The 18,268-nt window shown below is 39.8% G+C and overlaps 1 protein-coding gene across 2 annotated transcripts in view; it reads right to left on the bottom strand.

Annotated features, from left to right (window-relative positions):
* CDKAL1 (CDK5 regulatory subunit associated protein 1-like 1) overlaps nucleotides 1-18,268 on the bottom strand; it is a 743,372-nt gene that overhangs the window by 28,638 nt on the left and 696,466 nt on the right. For both annotated transcript variants that reach the window (XM_011998164.1, XM_011998165.1), the window contains 2 exons: nucleotides 5,044-5,127; nucleotides 1,883-2,047 (listed from right to left, as the gene is read on the bottom strand). In XM_011998164.1, the coding sequence (XP_011853554.1) occupies nucleotides 1,883-2,047; nucleotides 5,044-5,127 (249 nt within the window). The remainder of the gene's footprint in view (nucleotides 1-1,882; nucleotides 2,048-5,043; nucleotides 5,128-18,268) is intronic.

Genomic DNA, 18,268 nt, shown 5'->3' with positions numbered 1-18,268 from the left:
AAAAAAAAAAAAAAAAAAATATTAGCCAGGATGGTGGTGAGTGCCGATAGCGCCAGCTACTCAGGAGGCTGATGTGGGAAGATCGCTTGCGCCCAGGAGGCAGAGGTTACAATGAGCTGTGATCACACCATTGCATTCCAGCCTGGGTGACAGAGGGAGACCCTCTCTCAAAACAAACAAAAGCCTTACTGTTTTTCTTAATGTAAATACCCAAATCAATATTCCTACCCCAGTGGCCTCATGCTCTGGCAGACCAGCAACCCACTGGCTTCCTCATCTTATCTGGGACTTTTGGGCCATTCTGGTTTAGAGTTGGGCTGCTGGTAGAACCGATGATACCATTGTCTGGACTAGAGGAAAGGATGGGAGAGTAGAAAGGGTGCCCCAGAGAATTCAAATGGAACTGCCCTTTTAGATAGTAACACTATAGTTAAGGAACAAATAGAGGGACACTACATTTCCTTATTTATGTATTATCAATGGTGATGTTTAGAATACTACCCTTTCCAAGAGGCAAACATGAAGGAATTAAACCAGGCAGAGTCTTTGAAATAATAATTTCCCCACTACTGTTACTTGCTGAGAAACCCTTTTCACTGTGGCAATCTAAAATTAACCTTGTAAAATACACTATGTGGAAAAACAAAACAAAACAAAAAATAAGCTGACTTCTTAAAAAAATTTTCAAAGTATTGGCTAACATATCAAAAGCCAAATCTCTAGCAATATAATTTAAATGCCAGGTTACACTGCTCCTTCCAGGCCCCCCATCCTATCCCCCAAGTATGATTTTTTTTTTTTTTTTAATAAACAGCAAAAATGAATGGTTATGCTTATCAAGTTTTAGAGTTAGCTCCTGATTGTGCAGGCTGATACATTTGGTAGAATTTTGACAAAAGCTGGTCCATACCATTCCACTATGGGTTAGACGGCCATGCATGCAGATCCTTCGTGGGCACTTGTCAAGCACAAGAATCCACACCATCAGTGAGAACACAGACAATAGTATTGTCTTTGTTGCTATTGCCAGAGTCAAGCTGTATTTGCTTTATTTTAACGAACATGTCCTTGCAATTTATTTTGAGGAACAAGATTATACATAGATTAAAACAATTTTGGAATTACATGGCCAGATAAATATCAGGGTTTTTTTCCATATGTTAAATCATTGCTATATGCTTTTTTTTTTTTTTTTAAGGGCTTAACAATTGTGTTGGAGAAAGGACATCAAATGATGCTTAGAAATGTGATACACATTTTCATTTCACACTCCATCAGCTTTTACAACTGTAGCTCAATGAAATGTAAGAGAGAGCTTGGCAAACGGCCATATTTACCAAGGTATAAAATAGGGGTCAGGTTACTTTTTTACAGAAAGAAAAAAAAATGTTTAATTTTCACTCCACATGACTAAAGTAGATATCCAGCTAACACCCTTCTGAAAGGCACCGTAACTGCATATATGATACGGTTTAGTGCCTGTTCAGCTGTAGGTTTTTACTGCAGTATAAACAGCTTTGTAAAGCAAGAAAACACCCCTTTCCTTATCCCCTTCCACTCAGGATCTACTGACATAGAAACATACTGGATCAGATCATCTTTTGGTGTCAACATTTTCGCCTGCAAATAATGGCTTTTACCCCCTGCTTCTAAACTGGAAGCAGAAACAGCTTATTCCCTTTACAGCCAGAGAAGCAAAGCTATCAGCATCAGCAAAAACACATCTTTCTAATTCAGATTTCAATCTGTCAGAAAGGATTAAAGCCTCATGCATACATAAAAAGGGAACTATAAATGATAACAGAAACATGGTCTGGAATCACTGTGCTTCCACAGCTGCTGTTTTACTAGCAGTGTAGAGAGGAGAGCATCTTTTACTTACCTTTGTCAAGCCTGAGACTTCTCCCTTCGCTAGCGGTTTGCTGATGGAGGGTGTGTACACTTTGGCATCAGATACCGGCTGCCCTTTCATAAAATGTTTGCCTGATTCACAGATGTCCACTTCAACCATTTTCCCCATGAACGCAGGGTTCTTTGGCACTAAAACCTTAAACACATTTGTTTCAGAGGCTTAATTTTTAAAAATAAACATTTTACTTTAGAACAGTATCAGATTTATAGAATTATTGCAAAGATAGTATGGAGAGCGCCTGTATACCCAACTCCCAGTTTCCTTATTATTTACCATCTTACATTAGCATAGTACATTTGCCACAATTAATGAACCCAAATTGATATATTATTAATACTATTAACCGAAGGCATACTTCATTATCCAGGTTTCCTCATTGTCCCTCAGTGTCATTTTTCTATTCTGGGACCCCCTCCAAAGTGGGCTCTATCTTCTAGCTGCTCAAGGGTCTGGGGAGCCTGCAGGAAGGAAAGGCACTTCTGGGAGGGGACCCCGGGCCCCTAGGCAGTGCTTTTCCAGTGCAGGATGCGCCTAATGTCCCGAGGCACGTGGAAGGCAGACCTGGGAAATCCCCCAGCAATCAGTCAGTCACTTCTGGACACGCCTTTGATATGTTGCTCTTGGCTATTCCATGCAATGAGGAAAAACGAGACAATACTGATGAAAGCCTTATACTTTTAATACTTTCCAAGTGAGCTGTCAGAGTAACGGTTTGAAAAGACACTTCAAACACAGGCCTGTGTGTCTGTGTTCGCGCACGTGGGTGTGCTGTGTTCGGAGGGAGAAGGAGAAACATTTAGAAGAACCTTCCAATAGCACCGAACACCACTGTTTGGAGCTAAAGGACTCCTGAAACGAACGGCTGCCATTCCTTTCCTTGGCTCTGTTAGAAAAAGCATGTGTTTGTCAGTCCTGGGGATCTACCTCCATCTAGAACCAGTCCTCTGAAGGGTACTTTGGCTTGTTCACAGGAAACTGTCAGGTCGTCTCTTTCCACTAGAGATTCCTGATAAAAGTGCTTGTTTACCTCGAGCAAACGTTTCCCTTCCTTTGGGACCTGCAGGTAGCTTGCGTGCATGATGTCTCCCTCACACTTCTATTTCAGCACTGGAGCGACCTGCCAGGCTTTTCAAGTTAGAATCCAAAATAAATAGACCAATTCTAATCCAGTAATGCTTGGCTCTCTAGATATAATCTTCACCTCTGGAACTCATCTTATTTAGAAAAATAATTCCTAGAAAATCTTTGATATGCTTAGTTGTAGAGACAGAAAAGTCAGATGAGAGCCAGGAGTTCCACAGCCAATCTCTCTGAGAGGCAAAATTGAATCTTGGTCTGAGTTTGATTTTTATGACCACTGAGTACACTGCTTCATCAAAGTATAAGAAAAAGGTCACCTGGGTGGTGAATTACTTATGGCAGGCAAAACGAACTAAAAGAGCTTTAGTGTTAGGATATAAAAAGCCCTTTTAAATCAGTTTTTATAAAATAAGAAAATCTCTAGACCAAACTAACCCTGGGAGATTTGGTACTACTCTGGGGAAAAATAACCCTCCTTGATCTGCTGCCTTGATCTGAATGAAGGGCTCAGTGTTTTCCCCTCCTCCAGTTTTAATAATTGGAAAAAGCCCGACTGCTTTAAATTGGAGGAAGCAGCTAACGAGGCATGCCACTGCCTTTAAAATGAAGGGAAAAAAGTTCCCTGCTGAGGCAAAACCCAGATGGCAAGAGAAAGGAGAGAGAAGAGGCAACCAAAATGCAATCAAGCTCCTCCCCAGGGCTAAGCAGAAGGTTGGCCTGAATAGGAAAATGGCCCTCTGGAGTATATTAATGAGATGGGAAATGGGGAAGCGACGCAGTCCAGACACAGAGTGCTGGGAGCCCTTCCTCAACTGCAGTCTCCACTGGTACTGAACAGAGCACGTCTAGTCTGGGCTTTGAAAACTCCCCTGTTTCCTGGGGACCCACTGCCCAGTCTGAGATGATTCCCTGGGGAATGTCAATGCTGGGGGCCTCTTCAGCTCCTGCTTTCCTGCCTTCTGACAGAGGCAGTCTGCTTCCTCTGCCCATCCCTCATCCGACTTGTCCACATTGGCCTTCAGCGTCTTCTCAAGCCCTAATTTCAGCCATGACCCACAGCAAACATTTTCACCTCTTATCTGATGAGAAAGAAGCAAAAAAGCAGGAAGCTCCATTTGATTTTAATACAATCCAGAATGATCAATGAAGATCTCCATATGCCCATGAGAGTCTCCCACACAGGCTATCATGAGATGGGAGAGGCGGGCGTATCCCATCTCTTCCCTGGCCTTGGCCCTTGACAGGGTCAATGCCCCGAAAGAGGCACTCTGTTTTCCTCAGTCACTTTTGAATTGCTCTCCCACCTGGAGGAGTAGAAACTGCTGAAACAGAAGTCAGGCTCCTCGGTGGGCAAATGCAGGCCAGCTTAGATGGGCAGGGAAGGAGGGCTAGTAAGCGGGGGCGCCCCTAGGGATGGCCTCCAAAGCTCTCACAGTGAAGCTGGTTTGATCCTCACACTGTTCTGCACAGTCGTTCATACAATTTGAGTTGAGTCCAAGGAATAGACTCTTTTTCCTCTGCTCCTAGCATTTTTATCAAGGTAGAAGTTAAAAAACAAACAAACAAACAAATAAACAAACAAAAGCAAATACTAAAACCAAACAAAACTAAAAAACCAACCAACCAACCGACCAACTAAAAAAACTGTCCGGGTGATGTGCCGGTGAGAGGAAATCCCTGCCCTTTCACGCTGCTGTCGCCCATGCAGACATCCTTCCTGTCGTCTGAGCAGGACTTTCCCCCTGCTTTGCCAGGGTGTGGGAATTCTGGCAGTGCTAACTGCCTAGTTCCAAACGCCCAAAAGCCTAAGGCTGGTCCTGTCAAAGATTAATGTGAACTAAAATAGACTAAATACACCTATTCCTTTGTACAGAACATATTGTAGAGTAAGTCACAAAGATAGAGCCCATGTTAGCCTGGCTGGCTTGAGGCTATAAAACAGCCTCGTTGTGACAAGATTCAACACTCTCCCCTTTAAATGCCCTGTGCTTAAACTTTCAGAACTCTTTCTCATTTTGGAGAAAACTCAAGAATACTGAAGTGCCTCTTACCTGCTCATAGAATCGATTGTGTGCAACATAAAACTTGGAATCAAAAGACTCTTCTGTTACTAACACTTGCTGTCTTTCACCAATCTGTGGAGAGAAGGGGAGGGAAAAAACGGGTAAACACCTGTGAATCCAAAAATAAAATTAAAATAAAGGCCAGCCCAAGTAGGTCTGGACCAAGTAGCATCTTCTTGAATTTAACGTAGACTCTACATTGCTGGTTATTTAACAGCGAACACTGCTCAAATCACGGATTCAAATTTTTTGAAAGACATTAATTATCTGGCAACATAAAATTAGCATAGTATAAACTCTTATTTTCTTACATAACTCTGAAACAGAACTTAATCTCCTTCAACATAAGTAAGATAATTAAAGCTTCTATGACATACAAAAATCTTCTAAATATCACTTTGTTTCCTGAAACAAAGTTGCAAAACAAGCCAGAACAAGCTGCTTCTAATCCAAACTCATGAAAATATTTTGGCAATATAAAAGAATAGTAATAAACATTAATTTGAGTTATAAGGGATGTAACACTAAAGAAAATGCCTCTGGAAACCAGTCATTAGGACCTTGCACCTCCACGTTTCATATCTTGCACACAATTCTGAAAGTAGTAAGTAATTCACAGAGCTATTTACTTATTATATACATTTTCTCTGTCACAGTCAACTGTCTCTATGCTGCAGTCATGGCCCCATGTTCATTTATTATTTTTTAAAGAGAAAGACAGCAAAAATATGGAACTGCTAATTTTCTACAGGATTGATGTACACTATGATCTAAGCACCCATTTTTAATAGCAAAGAAGTAAATCAGCCAAAACAATGGGTAAAGAAGTGTGACTATTCTCAGGAAATTTACAATTTCCAAGTTTATTCTACTGTGAAATGCAGCATTTAAGGTATCAATTACTCTTTTTTTTTTTTTTTTTTTGAGACAGAGTCTCGCTCTGTCACCCAGGCTACAGTTCAGTGGTGTGATGTTGGCTCACTGCAAATTCCGCCTCCTGGGTTCAAACGATTCTTCTGCCTCAGCCTCCCGAGTAGCTGGGATTATGGGCATGTGCCACTATGCCCAGCTGATTTTTATATTTTTAGTAGAGATGGGGTTTCGCCATGTTGGCCAGGCTAGTCTCGAACTCCTGACCTCAGGTGATCCACTCACCTTGGCCTCCCAAAATGCTGGGATTACAGGTGTGAGCCACCATGCCTAGCCTCAATTACTCTTTTTACAAGGTTGTCAAAATGTCTGATACAGCCAACCAACTATATTAAATGACTGTGCTGGGGATTATTTTTACCATTGCTACTTAATAATTATGACCCCCAAAATTAAAGCCCATTGGCAAGATAATTTTTTAAAATGCCTATTCTCATTTGTAGGGACTTGTCACCATGTTCAGGCGGTTACCATGAAGGAAACATAAACACAGCTGCACTAAATAGACCACCTAACAATTAAAAAAAATCAAACTCCCCTCTCCATCATACAATGCCAGTACCTAAATACACCATAATTTACTATCTAGTTTACTATCTCATTCAAAGTGTAGCTCTCTTAGCCAAAAGTTGTAAGGTCTCTGAGATGACACTTATTAAAGACTCTTTTCATTCTCTGAAAAACAATGGAAGTTCTGGCAACATTAATCCCCTTAAAAAAATCAAGTGGCAAAAAAGAAATTTCCCCCAACTTCTATGTTGAGCATCACTGGCTCTGTTTGTCGAAAAGGGCTGGGGAATATTGGGTCTCACTGAAGTATATTCTTCTAGAAGAAAACTTAGAATGTTTGCACACATTTCACAGTGTGAGTTGCTTATGACTTAGGATAAGTATCTGTCAATGGTTCTTAAGGAAATCTGCAATTACACTTCATTTAACATCAAGTTTTCAGGAAATTAACAACAATGTGAAATTGTAGATCCACTGAAAACTATGCTGCTTCTTTCTTCTTATTAGAATCAATGTGGAGAGTAAGGGCCATCATGTCTGGGCTGCTCTATTTCATCTGGAGATGATAACAATGACAGTAATATATACAGAGTTAAAAAGACTTGCTATGTTTATATGGTAGAAAGCTGGGCTTTTAATCAAACATAAGAGAACTATTTGTAGGTGAGTATTTAACTATTATTTGCCAAAGAGAGTCAGGAGAACTGCAATGTGCACTAATGCATAGTGGCAAACACTTTTTCAGTCGTCCTATTTGTGTCCTCAACTGAGAAGTCATCCTATTTGTGTCCCCAGTGTCACTGGCAAGGCCCGGTGGCTCATGCCTGTAATCCCAGCACCTTGGGAGGCAGAGGTGGGCAGATTTGAGTCCAGGAGTTTGAGACCCGCCTGGGTAACATGGCAAAACCCCGCCTCTATGAAAAATACAGAAATTAGCCGAGTGTGGTGGTGTGTGCCTTTAGTCCCAGCTACTCGAGAGGCTGAGGTGGGAGGATCACTTGGGCCTGGCAGGTTGAGGGTGCAGTGAGTTGTGATCATTCTACTGCATTCCAGTATGGGTGATTGGATAAGATCCTGTCTCAGAAAAATAAGTACATAAATAAATAAAACATCTCCAGAGGCCAGGCACAATGGCTCACGCCTGTAATCCCAGCACCTTGGGAGGCCAGGGTGGGTGGATCACTTGAAGCCAGGATTTCAAGACCAGCCTGGCCAACATGGTGAAACTCTGTTTCTACTAAAAATACAAAAATTAGCCAGCTGTGGTGGCATGTGCCTGTAGTCCCAGCTACTTGGAAGGCTGAAGTGGGAGGATTGCTTGAACCCGGGAGGCAGATGTTGCAGTGAGATGAGATTGTACCCCTGCACTCCAGGCTGGGTGACAGAGTGAGACTCTGTCTCAAAACAGAACAAAACAAAACAAAATCTCCAGAGCATATTGAGCAAAAATGAGCCTAGGAAGGCTAGGGCTTTGATCAAAAGCTGCTGCAATCCGTCCTCACCCCTTAAAATAAATATATGTATACATATATATTATAAATATATATGACTTGCCAGAGCTCGGGAGTTGGAGGCTGCAGTAAGCTTTGATCATGCCACTGCACTCCAGTCTGGGCAACAGAGTGAGAACCTATCACAACAAATGAACAAACAAAAAATAATAAATGCTTCCCTCAATATTTTTTAATGAATGAAGTCACATTGAAGTGAATATCAAATATAACCTTTAAGAGAATCAACTATTCCAAATAATATTAAAGTCAACACTGAAGTTATGGAAGAATGAGTTCAGATGACATTCGGGAAGACGGAACTTCACCTTGGTTGCAAAGGAACTTGTGGGCTAAGCAAAGATATACAAGCCTCAAATTTCCTTTTAAAATGAGCCACTTCCCCTACACTTTCCAGCTGCTGTCTCTCCCACCCCATATGGTAGCCCTGTGTGGTTAAAGACCCTCATATAACAAAGTTGAGAGTAATCATCCTGGCTTGCCATAACCAAAGAGTGCCTCTGCTATCCGAGTAAGGAAGTTCTAGTCACAGAACTAAGGCAGGGCATCTGGAGAAAAGTGGCAAGGCTACAGATATCTTCAGGACTCCAGGACCACACCACCCAGGTATCTATTATGCTAATGGCAGAGGTAGTCCACTAGAAGGGATCAGAGTTTGTCTTAAGGAGACGCTACACTCATCTGAGAAGCAAACTTCTATGGCTGCCTCACCATCGCTGACAGATCCTTGCCTAACAGCTGAAACTACCAACAGGAAAAGGTTACATCATTGTGAAAAATGGACAAAATCCTGCAAGTAAGGAAGAGGTTGAAAACCATGGTTCTCATAAAATGCGTGACTGGCAGCCTGCTATGGTTTGTCCCTGACAAAACTCATGTTGAAATTTAATTGCCAATGTCACAGTGTTGGGAGGTGGTGTCTTTAAGAAGTGATTAGGCCATTAAGATCAGTTAACGTCTTTCTCGAGGGACTGAGTCCGTTCTTGAGAGAATGGATAAGTTCACATGACAGCCAGCTGTTATAATGTGAGGCTGCCTTTCGTGTTTGGTCTCTTTGAAAACCCTTCTGCTTTCTGCTGAGTTGAAGTTCTCACTAAATGGGTTGCCTGATCTTGGACTTCTCAGCCTCCAGAATCATGAGCCAAATAAACTTATTTTCCTTATAAATTATCCAGTCTTGGGTATTCTGTTATAGCAAGAGAAAATGAACTAAGTCAGAGCACAATATAATTGTTCAGCAAAAATGATTAAGATACAACTGAAATTCTAAGTCCAAAGAATGGTCTAGTGGGTGGTGTAAAGAGAATTGTAACATTCAAGGTTAGGAAGAAAGCGGAAAGTGATGGATGGACAATGAAAGGTCAGAAGCAGAAGCACACAGTTCTAGAAGAACCCAAGGGAAAAGAGTCTGAAGAAGGTTCTTTGAAATCAACAGATGCCACATATATGGATTGGTCAGTAGGGGACAAAGACACAGGGTCTGAGTAGATTATTTTTGAGATAAAAGAGACCTATGTTTTGGGCCTTCACTTTCCTCATCTAAAAATGAGAGGCTGGTAGAAGTGGGACGGAAGTAGGGAGAAGAGAGTAGGGCTGCTGAAGGGGAGGTGGATTACAATATTTAAAGGATCTTTCAATTATGAAGTTTAAGTCATTCTTGAAGGTAGATCTGTAGGTAGGGGATCAGGACATCCAAAGGTTTCATGAGAATCAGCTGAAGGAAAGTATGTACACTAAATCAAGCCTGTCTCTCTCGTTCTCTCTCTTTCTCTTTCTTTTTTTAAACAGTAATATATGCTTAGAGCCCTCTGCAAATTACAGCTACCTTCTTGCTGTACTTAAACCAACAACTTGATTTTCAATACAGTACCTGCCAGGAAACAATTACAAGGTGTCTCAAGAGGCTATTGAGTGACTTGAAGTTTCCTTAGAGAAGTCTGCCAAAATCTCAACAAAGCTTGGGTGGGTGTGGTGGGTGGCACACACCTGTAATCCCAGCATTCCGGGAGGCCAAGGCGGGGAGAATCATGTGAGGCCAGGAGTTAGAGACTAGCCTGGGCCACATAGCATGACCTTGTTTCTACAAAAAAATTTAAAAAATTAGCAGGGTGTGGTGGCGCATATCTGTAGTCCCAGCTACTTGGAACGCTAAGGCAGGAGGATTGTTTGAGTCCAGGAGTTCAAGGTTGCAGTGAGCTATGATTGCACCACTGCATTCTAGACTGGGTGACAGAGAGATATCCTATCTCTGAAAAAAAAAAAAAAAGGAAATCTCAATAAAGTATTTTGTTTCTTTTTTTTTTTTTTGAGATGGAGTCTTGCTCTGTTGCTCAGACCAGAGTACAGTGGTGCGATCTCGGCTCACTGCAAGCTCCGCCTCCCAGGTTCACCTCATTCTCCTATTTCAGCCTTCTGAGTAGCTGGGACTACAGGCACCCGCCACCACGCCTGGCTAATTTTTTTTTTTTTTTAATTTTTAGTAGAGATAGGGTTTCACTGTGTTAGCCAGGATGGTCTCAATCTCCTGACCTCGTGATCCGCCTGCCTTGGCCTCCCAAAGTGTTAGGATTACAGGCGTGAGCCCCCACGCCCGGCCCCAAAGTATTTTCTTATAATCCTAAGAAAGATGTCCTTTTCCTTCTGATTTGTTTGTAGGCATATAGTTTATGGCTGGTTAAATAAAATGATGTTTATTTAATTTCTGTAACATGCTAGAGGTTAAAAGCTTCTGTTGAGAATACAAATGCTACAGTATTTCCAGGGGAAACTCAGTTTCCATTTACAAAGCTTTGCCTTTTAAGAGATCTGTCAGGAAAGTAACTTGATTGTAGCTATCTGAAGTAAGGGACAATTCTTACCTTCAGAGCTTATTCTTTTACTTAATTCAGCTCTATGGACTTTTGAAAGTGGCTGTTGGTTCTGGCACCTGCTTTAACAACCTAGGCGTACTTTATAATGTATTCATCAAACGTAAGTAGAGAAAGTAATTTTTTCCTAGGATGTACAGAATTTCATTTCATCATCTGAACGTTATTTAAAGACATTTTATGAAAAATGAATTATAAAAATATTCCTGTAAAACCATCCCTTGCTTTCTCTGACTGGGTCACTAAAGTGAAGGAGGGCGCAGGAAACATCTCTACAAGACCCTGTATTACTGCCAACCTCGCAGGGCTGCTGGGAAATACGACCCCAGCTGTGAAAGAAAGAGTGTGCTACAATTTTCTAGGCCTTGTTGAAAAGATATGAGAAAAGCTCTTATGCTTTTTTTTTTTAAATGAAAACCACAAAGGCAGAAAATAAAAGCAGTATTCCCCTAGACAGACAAAGAAAGTAAGACCTTGGAGGCGGCTTAGCAATCTCTCTGATTCCACAGGGAGAGAACTAAGGTCTGGCAAGATGGGTGATTTGCTCAGTGGCAGTGGCAGAAGAAAGGGAAGTCTTTGAACTCTTCCCACTACTCAATGCCTCCTATTTAATTGCTAGCTGTGGAAAACTTACAACATCACGGATCTAATTCTGCAGTGTATGACTTTTCCTTGAGTAGAGAAACATCTGTGACAAACAAATAGCAATGTTTTTAAATTCAATTTTGGGGTAGATTTTTCAGTAAGTTACATAATCAGCTAGCTGTGTCATTTGTGTCACATCTATGCTTAAATTTCCCAAGTGCCTGAAGTTGTGAAAAACATCAGTTCTAACCATATGGCCAGCAGAGAATGCAGATAAAACACACACTTGCATTTAAAAAGCTGTGGTTTCCAACAGAACTTGGTTGCTGAATGAATGCTCCTCAAGTACACTCTAAGTCATCATTTGTCCTGAAACAAACAATATTCTACAAGGCTATATAAGGATATAAAGAGAGAAACAGAATTGTTTGAAGAAAGGCAGACATTACTCAAATTAAACAAAGACATCAGGGTATTTGGGCTAATACTTTTAACCCAGTAAAAAACGTTGCTTGCAAAAGTATTCTTTGGACTAGGAAAAGAAAAGGTTTCTCTTAAAGTCATATATGGCTTTAAACATAAACTGTAAAGTTTGCTTTTCTCTTTATAACTTTTTTTTTCTTCTTATTTTTGCTTTACATGAACAGAAAGCCTGACGTGGCTTTGGAAAATAATGTCAATCAATTTGTATTCTGAGATCCTGAGTTACAAAAAGATTTCAATATTACTATTTAGAGTACCAAAACATTCACAAAGGACATAGATATATGGACCTGTGCAAGAGAGACATTTATTTATTGAAAACAGTGTTAAGGAGAAAGAAACTATTTTGTTTCCCTTGAAGAACTGCTGACAATTATTTTTTCTGTCCATTCTTTGCCTTAGGAAAAGAATGGAGATTAAAACACACATAGCAAAAGTTCCTGTAATCATTTACATCATGGTCCTAATAAACTTGAATTTTATCTGTGTTTATCCTACAGAATATTCTGACATGCTACTTCTGTAGCTAAGTTTTTTCTTTTATTGTAGACAATAAAATACAATTTTTCGACCTGACTGGTTTCTGAATGCATGACTCTGGGAAATGTCAAATGTCTTTCTTTCCTTAGCTCCAGTCAAATTAGGTTTTTTTCTCCCCCCCCCCCCCCCCCCACAAGCTGCCTGGAACATGTTAAACACAAGGCTGTGACCTTAAACTCTGAAATAATATTTCTAGTGTCTGTGCAAAAGCCTGCCCTCACATACACCTTTAGACTAATTACTGCAGTGTAATGTTGCCAGTGAACCGCTGTAATTACACTTGGAGAAAAGTATGGTCTTGTTCTTTCCTAGCTAATGAAAATGATAACCTTTCCATTTTGATTCATCATTCACAACAGGCAGAGCATGCGATGCTGGGTCTCCTGGGTATACAGTAATTTTCCTGACTGTTTATGCACACTTCTATTTTCTGGCCCTGCAGAAGCTGGAATTAAAGAACCAGGCATACTTATGCTAAAAACGGTCAACAGTAATAATAGCAATAACATTAAAATTTAATATCATCCTTACCCCACAATGCCATTCTATAATGAAATAGGGCCACAACACAGGAATGTGTGTCAAAAATGATGATAGCATAGACAACAAGTAATGAGCCTTTAAGTCCATCGTATTCAAAATGCTAGCCATCAGTTTATTGGTCTACTTAAGCGTTCTTAAGAGAAGATGTTGGACAGTTTATTCTCAAAGCGCTAGAACTGGTAACTGATTCTTAAACAATGACAAAAAAAGGCATTCGTTAGATTATTTGAAAACATTGTCCTCTGTGGAAAAAAAATTCTTCAGATACACTTATTAATAGATATAAATGTACTCAAAAGGGGAAGAATGTTCCTTTGAAGTGGAATAGCCACATTTTTAAGTATATATGCTTATCTATTAATTGCCATGAGTATCTTAGTAACCTTATTTCTTCCTTCTGTGCATTTCAGAAATAACCTAAGTAGAAAGAAAAATTGCAAAACAATTTGGCTTTTCAAAGGTTCTTCTTCCCTTCTTTGTGCAGTGATACAAGATACAAAGACCAGACCCGAGGCAGTTCTACTGAATCAAATCAGACCATGAAGTTTCTTCTAACAAGAATCCCCTTGTGCTTTTCTTCACGCTGGTTGGTTTTCTTCTAGCCGTGTCTACCCTAGTAAGAGGAAGACAATCCAAGGTAGTCTCTTCCCTGCTGGGGGCAAGATCCCATTCTTAGTAACAAAGCTATTTTCATCTGCTGATCGAAAGCCAATAGTAAGAGTAAATAGTTACACAGGAAATGCCACGCTGATGCCTTCCTGCCTGGCATCAGGGATCCATATCTAGTGCTAACTAAACTGCCAGTTCAAAAAGCAGCTGCATTTTAACCACCTGCCTGTACATTCTGACTATTCTAGAGCATTCAAAGGTATTGCCTATAATGCTTTCTGCGGAATTAAAAAAAAATTGTGGTAAGAACATATAACATGAAATCTACCCTCTCAACAAACCCAAACAAGTTGACCCTCCTATCACGGAGCCGGCACAAAGTACATCAGGTCTGTTTTTCCCCACACTGGGCAAGCTCTGTCATGCCCAGGCAGCCTGGGAAAGTGCTCAGCATTGAAAACTGAAGTCCTATGGCTAGATACTGCCAGTAAGATCTATCCAGGAGATCTGATTCCTGGAAAGGGCCAGTGGAATCAACACTGGATATAAGTGTAGAACTTTTTTATGAAAAGCCCAAACCTAAAAATTGAACAGAATTTCCATTCACTTCCACCCTCCTGATCTATTCCCATTGGTCTCTCTCAGCCATTACTTGGCAAGTCTAAGCCAGTCTTCTTTGAGAGCAGATTCTCAAAAAGAGACCTACTCATAAAAGTAGGTTGTACACCTTAAAGAGATATGATTTTATTTGTCAGTTGAAAAGATGAAAAAGAAGAAGCCACAAAATACTTGGAGGAAATATAAATTATTAGACACGTAACGTGTTGATGAAACATTTTTAACATAATGCCATGTTGCCATAAATGAGAAGTTTTTAACCACTGAATAAAAAAAAGTATATTAAGATTGTCATAAAGTCAAAAAGCAAATAGAAAAAATTGCAAGTATGATATATATATTAATGACATGTTATATGTTACATAGTACATATAAAGAGCCTTTACAAACCAGTCAGAAAACAATAAATGCTCCCAACAGAAAAATAAACTGCTAAAAAAGCAATTCAAAACCAAAAATCTAAATTACCTACATACAGTACATATGTGAAAAAAGTTTCGCTTCATTTTCAACAAAGAAACACTAAAATAAGGAAATGTCCTTTTTTTCACAAATGGGCAAAAATATGTATGAATACTGTGCTGTGCTTCTGGGAAAACATTTTTTTCATACATTCCCCATCTCCAAAAGGCAGACAAGTAACCAGTGATAACATTTAATAGGTCACTTTCTTGGACGGTGCTTGTAGAAGCTTTGTTTCACTGACAATACAAAAAGTAAGCCAAATAAAAAAAAAAAAAAGAAAAGAAAAGCAAAAGCAAAAGCATTGGAGAGAGGGATTGTTTATGTAATCTAGTAATCTGCAGCAACCACTTCCCAACTCCCCTCACATCTTCATTGCTCCAAGTCCTCATTCCAAAAGCACAGGGCGTCAGGCACCTCAGTGAGCTACACTACCAGGCATTACCAATGGTATAAAACTCAGAATAATTCAGAGAAAGATTCAGACATTTGCAAGAAAAAAAGGTGTGGGCGTGGTATGCGGGACACTTTCTAATTATCTTTATGGCATAAGAAAGCTTCTTTTCAAATACTAAATTATGAGAAAGGATGGATAAACCCCAGCCTACCCAACTTCTAAATGAGAAGTTTTAAAATCATGAATTCAGAGCTGGATTGGATAGAAGAGAGGACTTCAGAGATCATTTAGGACAAACTCTTCATATTACAGATGAGAATACAGGCCCCTTAGAGATTAAGTGACTTGGTCAAGCTCACGTACCTCATAATATTTAATCTATAATGTTAAAAATGGATTCTATCCTGACAGTTGTTTTAGGCAAGGGGTGAATTACTCAATGACTTTAAAACTGCACTGTGTATACAGTAGCCCCAGTCATATGTGGCTACTGGGCACTTAAAATGTGGCAAATCTAAATTGAGATGTGTTACAAAACACACACCAGTGCAAAGTACACACTGGATTTCAAAAATTTAACATGAATAAAAGAATGTAAGACATCTCATTAATTTCTACACTGAATACATGCTGAAATGATAATACTTTTGATATACTGGAGTAAATAAAATACATTATTCAAACACATTTCACCTGTTTCTTTTTACTTTGTTAATGTGGCTATCAAAAAATTTAAAGTAACATCTGTGGTTGATACCATACTTTTATTGGAGAGGGCTGCTCTAAAATATGATGATGTTGTTTTTAAAAATTTAGTGGAAATCTACCATTTCACTGTTTTAGAAACGATATTAGTCATTCTTCAAAAAAATTAAAAAAAAAAACTCACCACACTCTTAATTGTGGTAATCGTGCAAACGTAATGTTTTAGCTTTAGGAAGGAATGTATACACGTCTATAAACTGTAAAGGCAGAAATTCTGAATAGCAAAATTGCTCTTTTTGACCATTAAATTATTCTTGCTTCCATTTTTCTGGTTGACCACAGCCTCCCTAAAACCTTATGGCATGATCAACTTGCTCACTGTTTTTAGGGAAATCCAGGCAACCAAGGAGAGGCCATCTACATTTTCCAATCTGTCATTTTCCATTCAGTGTGGCTGCAAAAGCAACCATATAAAAAACAGTGGCATTTGGACTTAAAAGGCAGAAAGTAATCATTATCAAAAAATTCATTAAAAAAACAAATAAGCCAAAAATGAATGTCCAAAACATGTACTGCCTTTGGTAAGATGAATCTTACATTACCCCCCATTCCCCAAAGAACTCAGCATAGATGTGAGCAATAAATAACACGTGCAGTACACCCCACCATCTTTCAACCATTTGCCAGTCAGGATTGAGGCTGAGGAAGCAGAAAAGATTAAGCAGAAATCAAAGAGAGCCAAGCTCTAATGGTGTCTAATTAGCATAACAAAAGGCACTGCCACAATCTTTCAGCAGTGGGCAATACATCTCATTAAAGAAGACTGAATAACAATTATTCTCTCCTGACCTCCCCCCCCCGCCCCACCCCCATACTTCTTGGCTTAGCTCCGGGAGACCCTGAGAGCCCCGCTCCAAAAGCTTCTGCATTATTGGCCAGGCATTCAGGCTTCACGGGAAAGAGCCCACTTGTATTACTGTGCACCTGCATCTCTATGCTTTATTCTGATTTCCTCTCCTGCGGTGAAAATGTAGCTTCTTCAAGCATGTACAAGTCCTGATATGCAGTTTATAGGGATATAACATTGAGAAATGTCAATGATGACCTAAAAAATGAATACCACTCCTTCTAAAACATCTTTCTTGAAAGAAAATTGATCTAGTATTTATTTCTCTTCACCTATTCTAAATGAAGCTAAATGGAAATTCTAACAAATTTTATTGCAACCAGTAATTTGCTGTGTGCACACACAGGCATGCACATACACATAGATACACATACACATCATGCCATTTAAGTGAGAGTACTTTGGTTCAGACCTATCCTCTCTCCCTCTTTCCCCTTGATGTAGACAAGCAAGAAAACAGAGGAAATTCAAAGAAAATCAAGATTGCAGGTGAGCATGTGAGTAGTTTTTGTATACATTTAAACCAAGAATAAAAGACTTCACTTAAATCAATAATTTAAAAATTCTTCCAGGATGATTACCAAGAAAGATAAAAGCTTTAAGCAATCCTATGTACTTTTTCGTATCAGTCTACTTTGGGGGAAGGATTGAGTGAGAAGGTGAGAGAAAGGACACAGTTATTTAGTCCAAATAATTTTCAATTCTGAGCTATATTTTTTGATCAGTAACACCTTTCAAAAGAAATTTAGTATGAGGGCTGCTTTTTTTTTTTTTTTAAATGGCCTCTCCTGCCAAACACAATAGTACATCCTCTACTTAAACCTGAACATTGCCATGTCTGCAAGTTGTTCTAGGAAAAGCTGTTTATCACAGACGTAGATAGAAGCCACTGCAATGGTTCCTGAGACTAAATAGCAGAAACAGAGCCAACTCAAGGAGTAGTTGGGAAAGCCTATTTAGTATGTCTGGATTTTCAAACTGCTACAAAATTACTGCATTGTAGGAACTAAGAGACCTTGAGAATATTCAAGTCATTAAAATCATAGGCTGGGTACTGTGGCTCACTCTGTAATCCTAGCACTTTGGGAGGATGAGGTGGGTGGATCACTTGAGCCCAGGAGTTTGAGACCAGCCTGGGGAACATAGTGAAACCCCATCTCTACAGAAAAAAAAAAAAAGAAAAAAAAATTAGCTGCACATGGTAGCGTACACCTGTGGTCCTAGCTACTCCAGAGGCTGAGGTGGGAGGATCACTTGAGCCCAGAAGGTCAAGGCAGCAGTGAGCTATGAGCGTGCCACTGCACTCCAGCCTGGGAACAGAGTGAGACCCTGTCTCAAATTAATTAATTAATTAAATAAAAGCATTGGCTAGAGGCCTAAGGTGAGATATTTTAATGCTATAATACTTTGCACATGATAGTACACAGCTAAAATAAACCTTAGACGATCACTTGAATTCTAAAAGGCCTTTCTCTATGTGGTGAACTACTCAGCATTTAACAGCTGGTTTCTGCATGGTGGCTCACGCCTGTAATCCCAGCACTTC

The sequence above is a fragment of the Mandrillus leucophaeus genome, unplaced genomic scaffold (assembly GCF_000951045.1).
Source record: "Mandrillus leucophaeus isolate KB7577 unplaced genomic scaffold, Mleu.le_1.0 Scaffold56, whole genome shotgun sequence".
Lineage (NCBI taxonomy): Eukaryota > Metazoa > Chordata > Mammalia > Primates > Cercopithecidae > Mandrillus > Mandrillus leucophaeus.
This window is presented reverse-complemented; position numbering and strand designations above follow the sequence as displayed.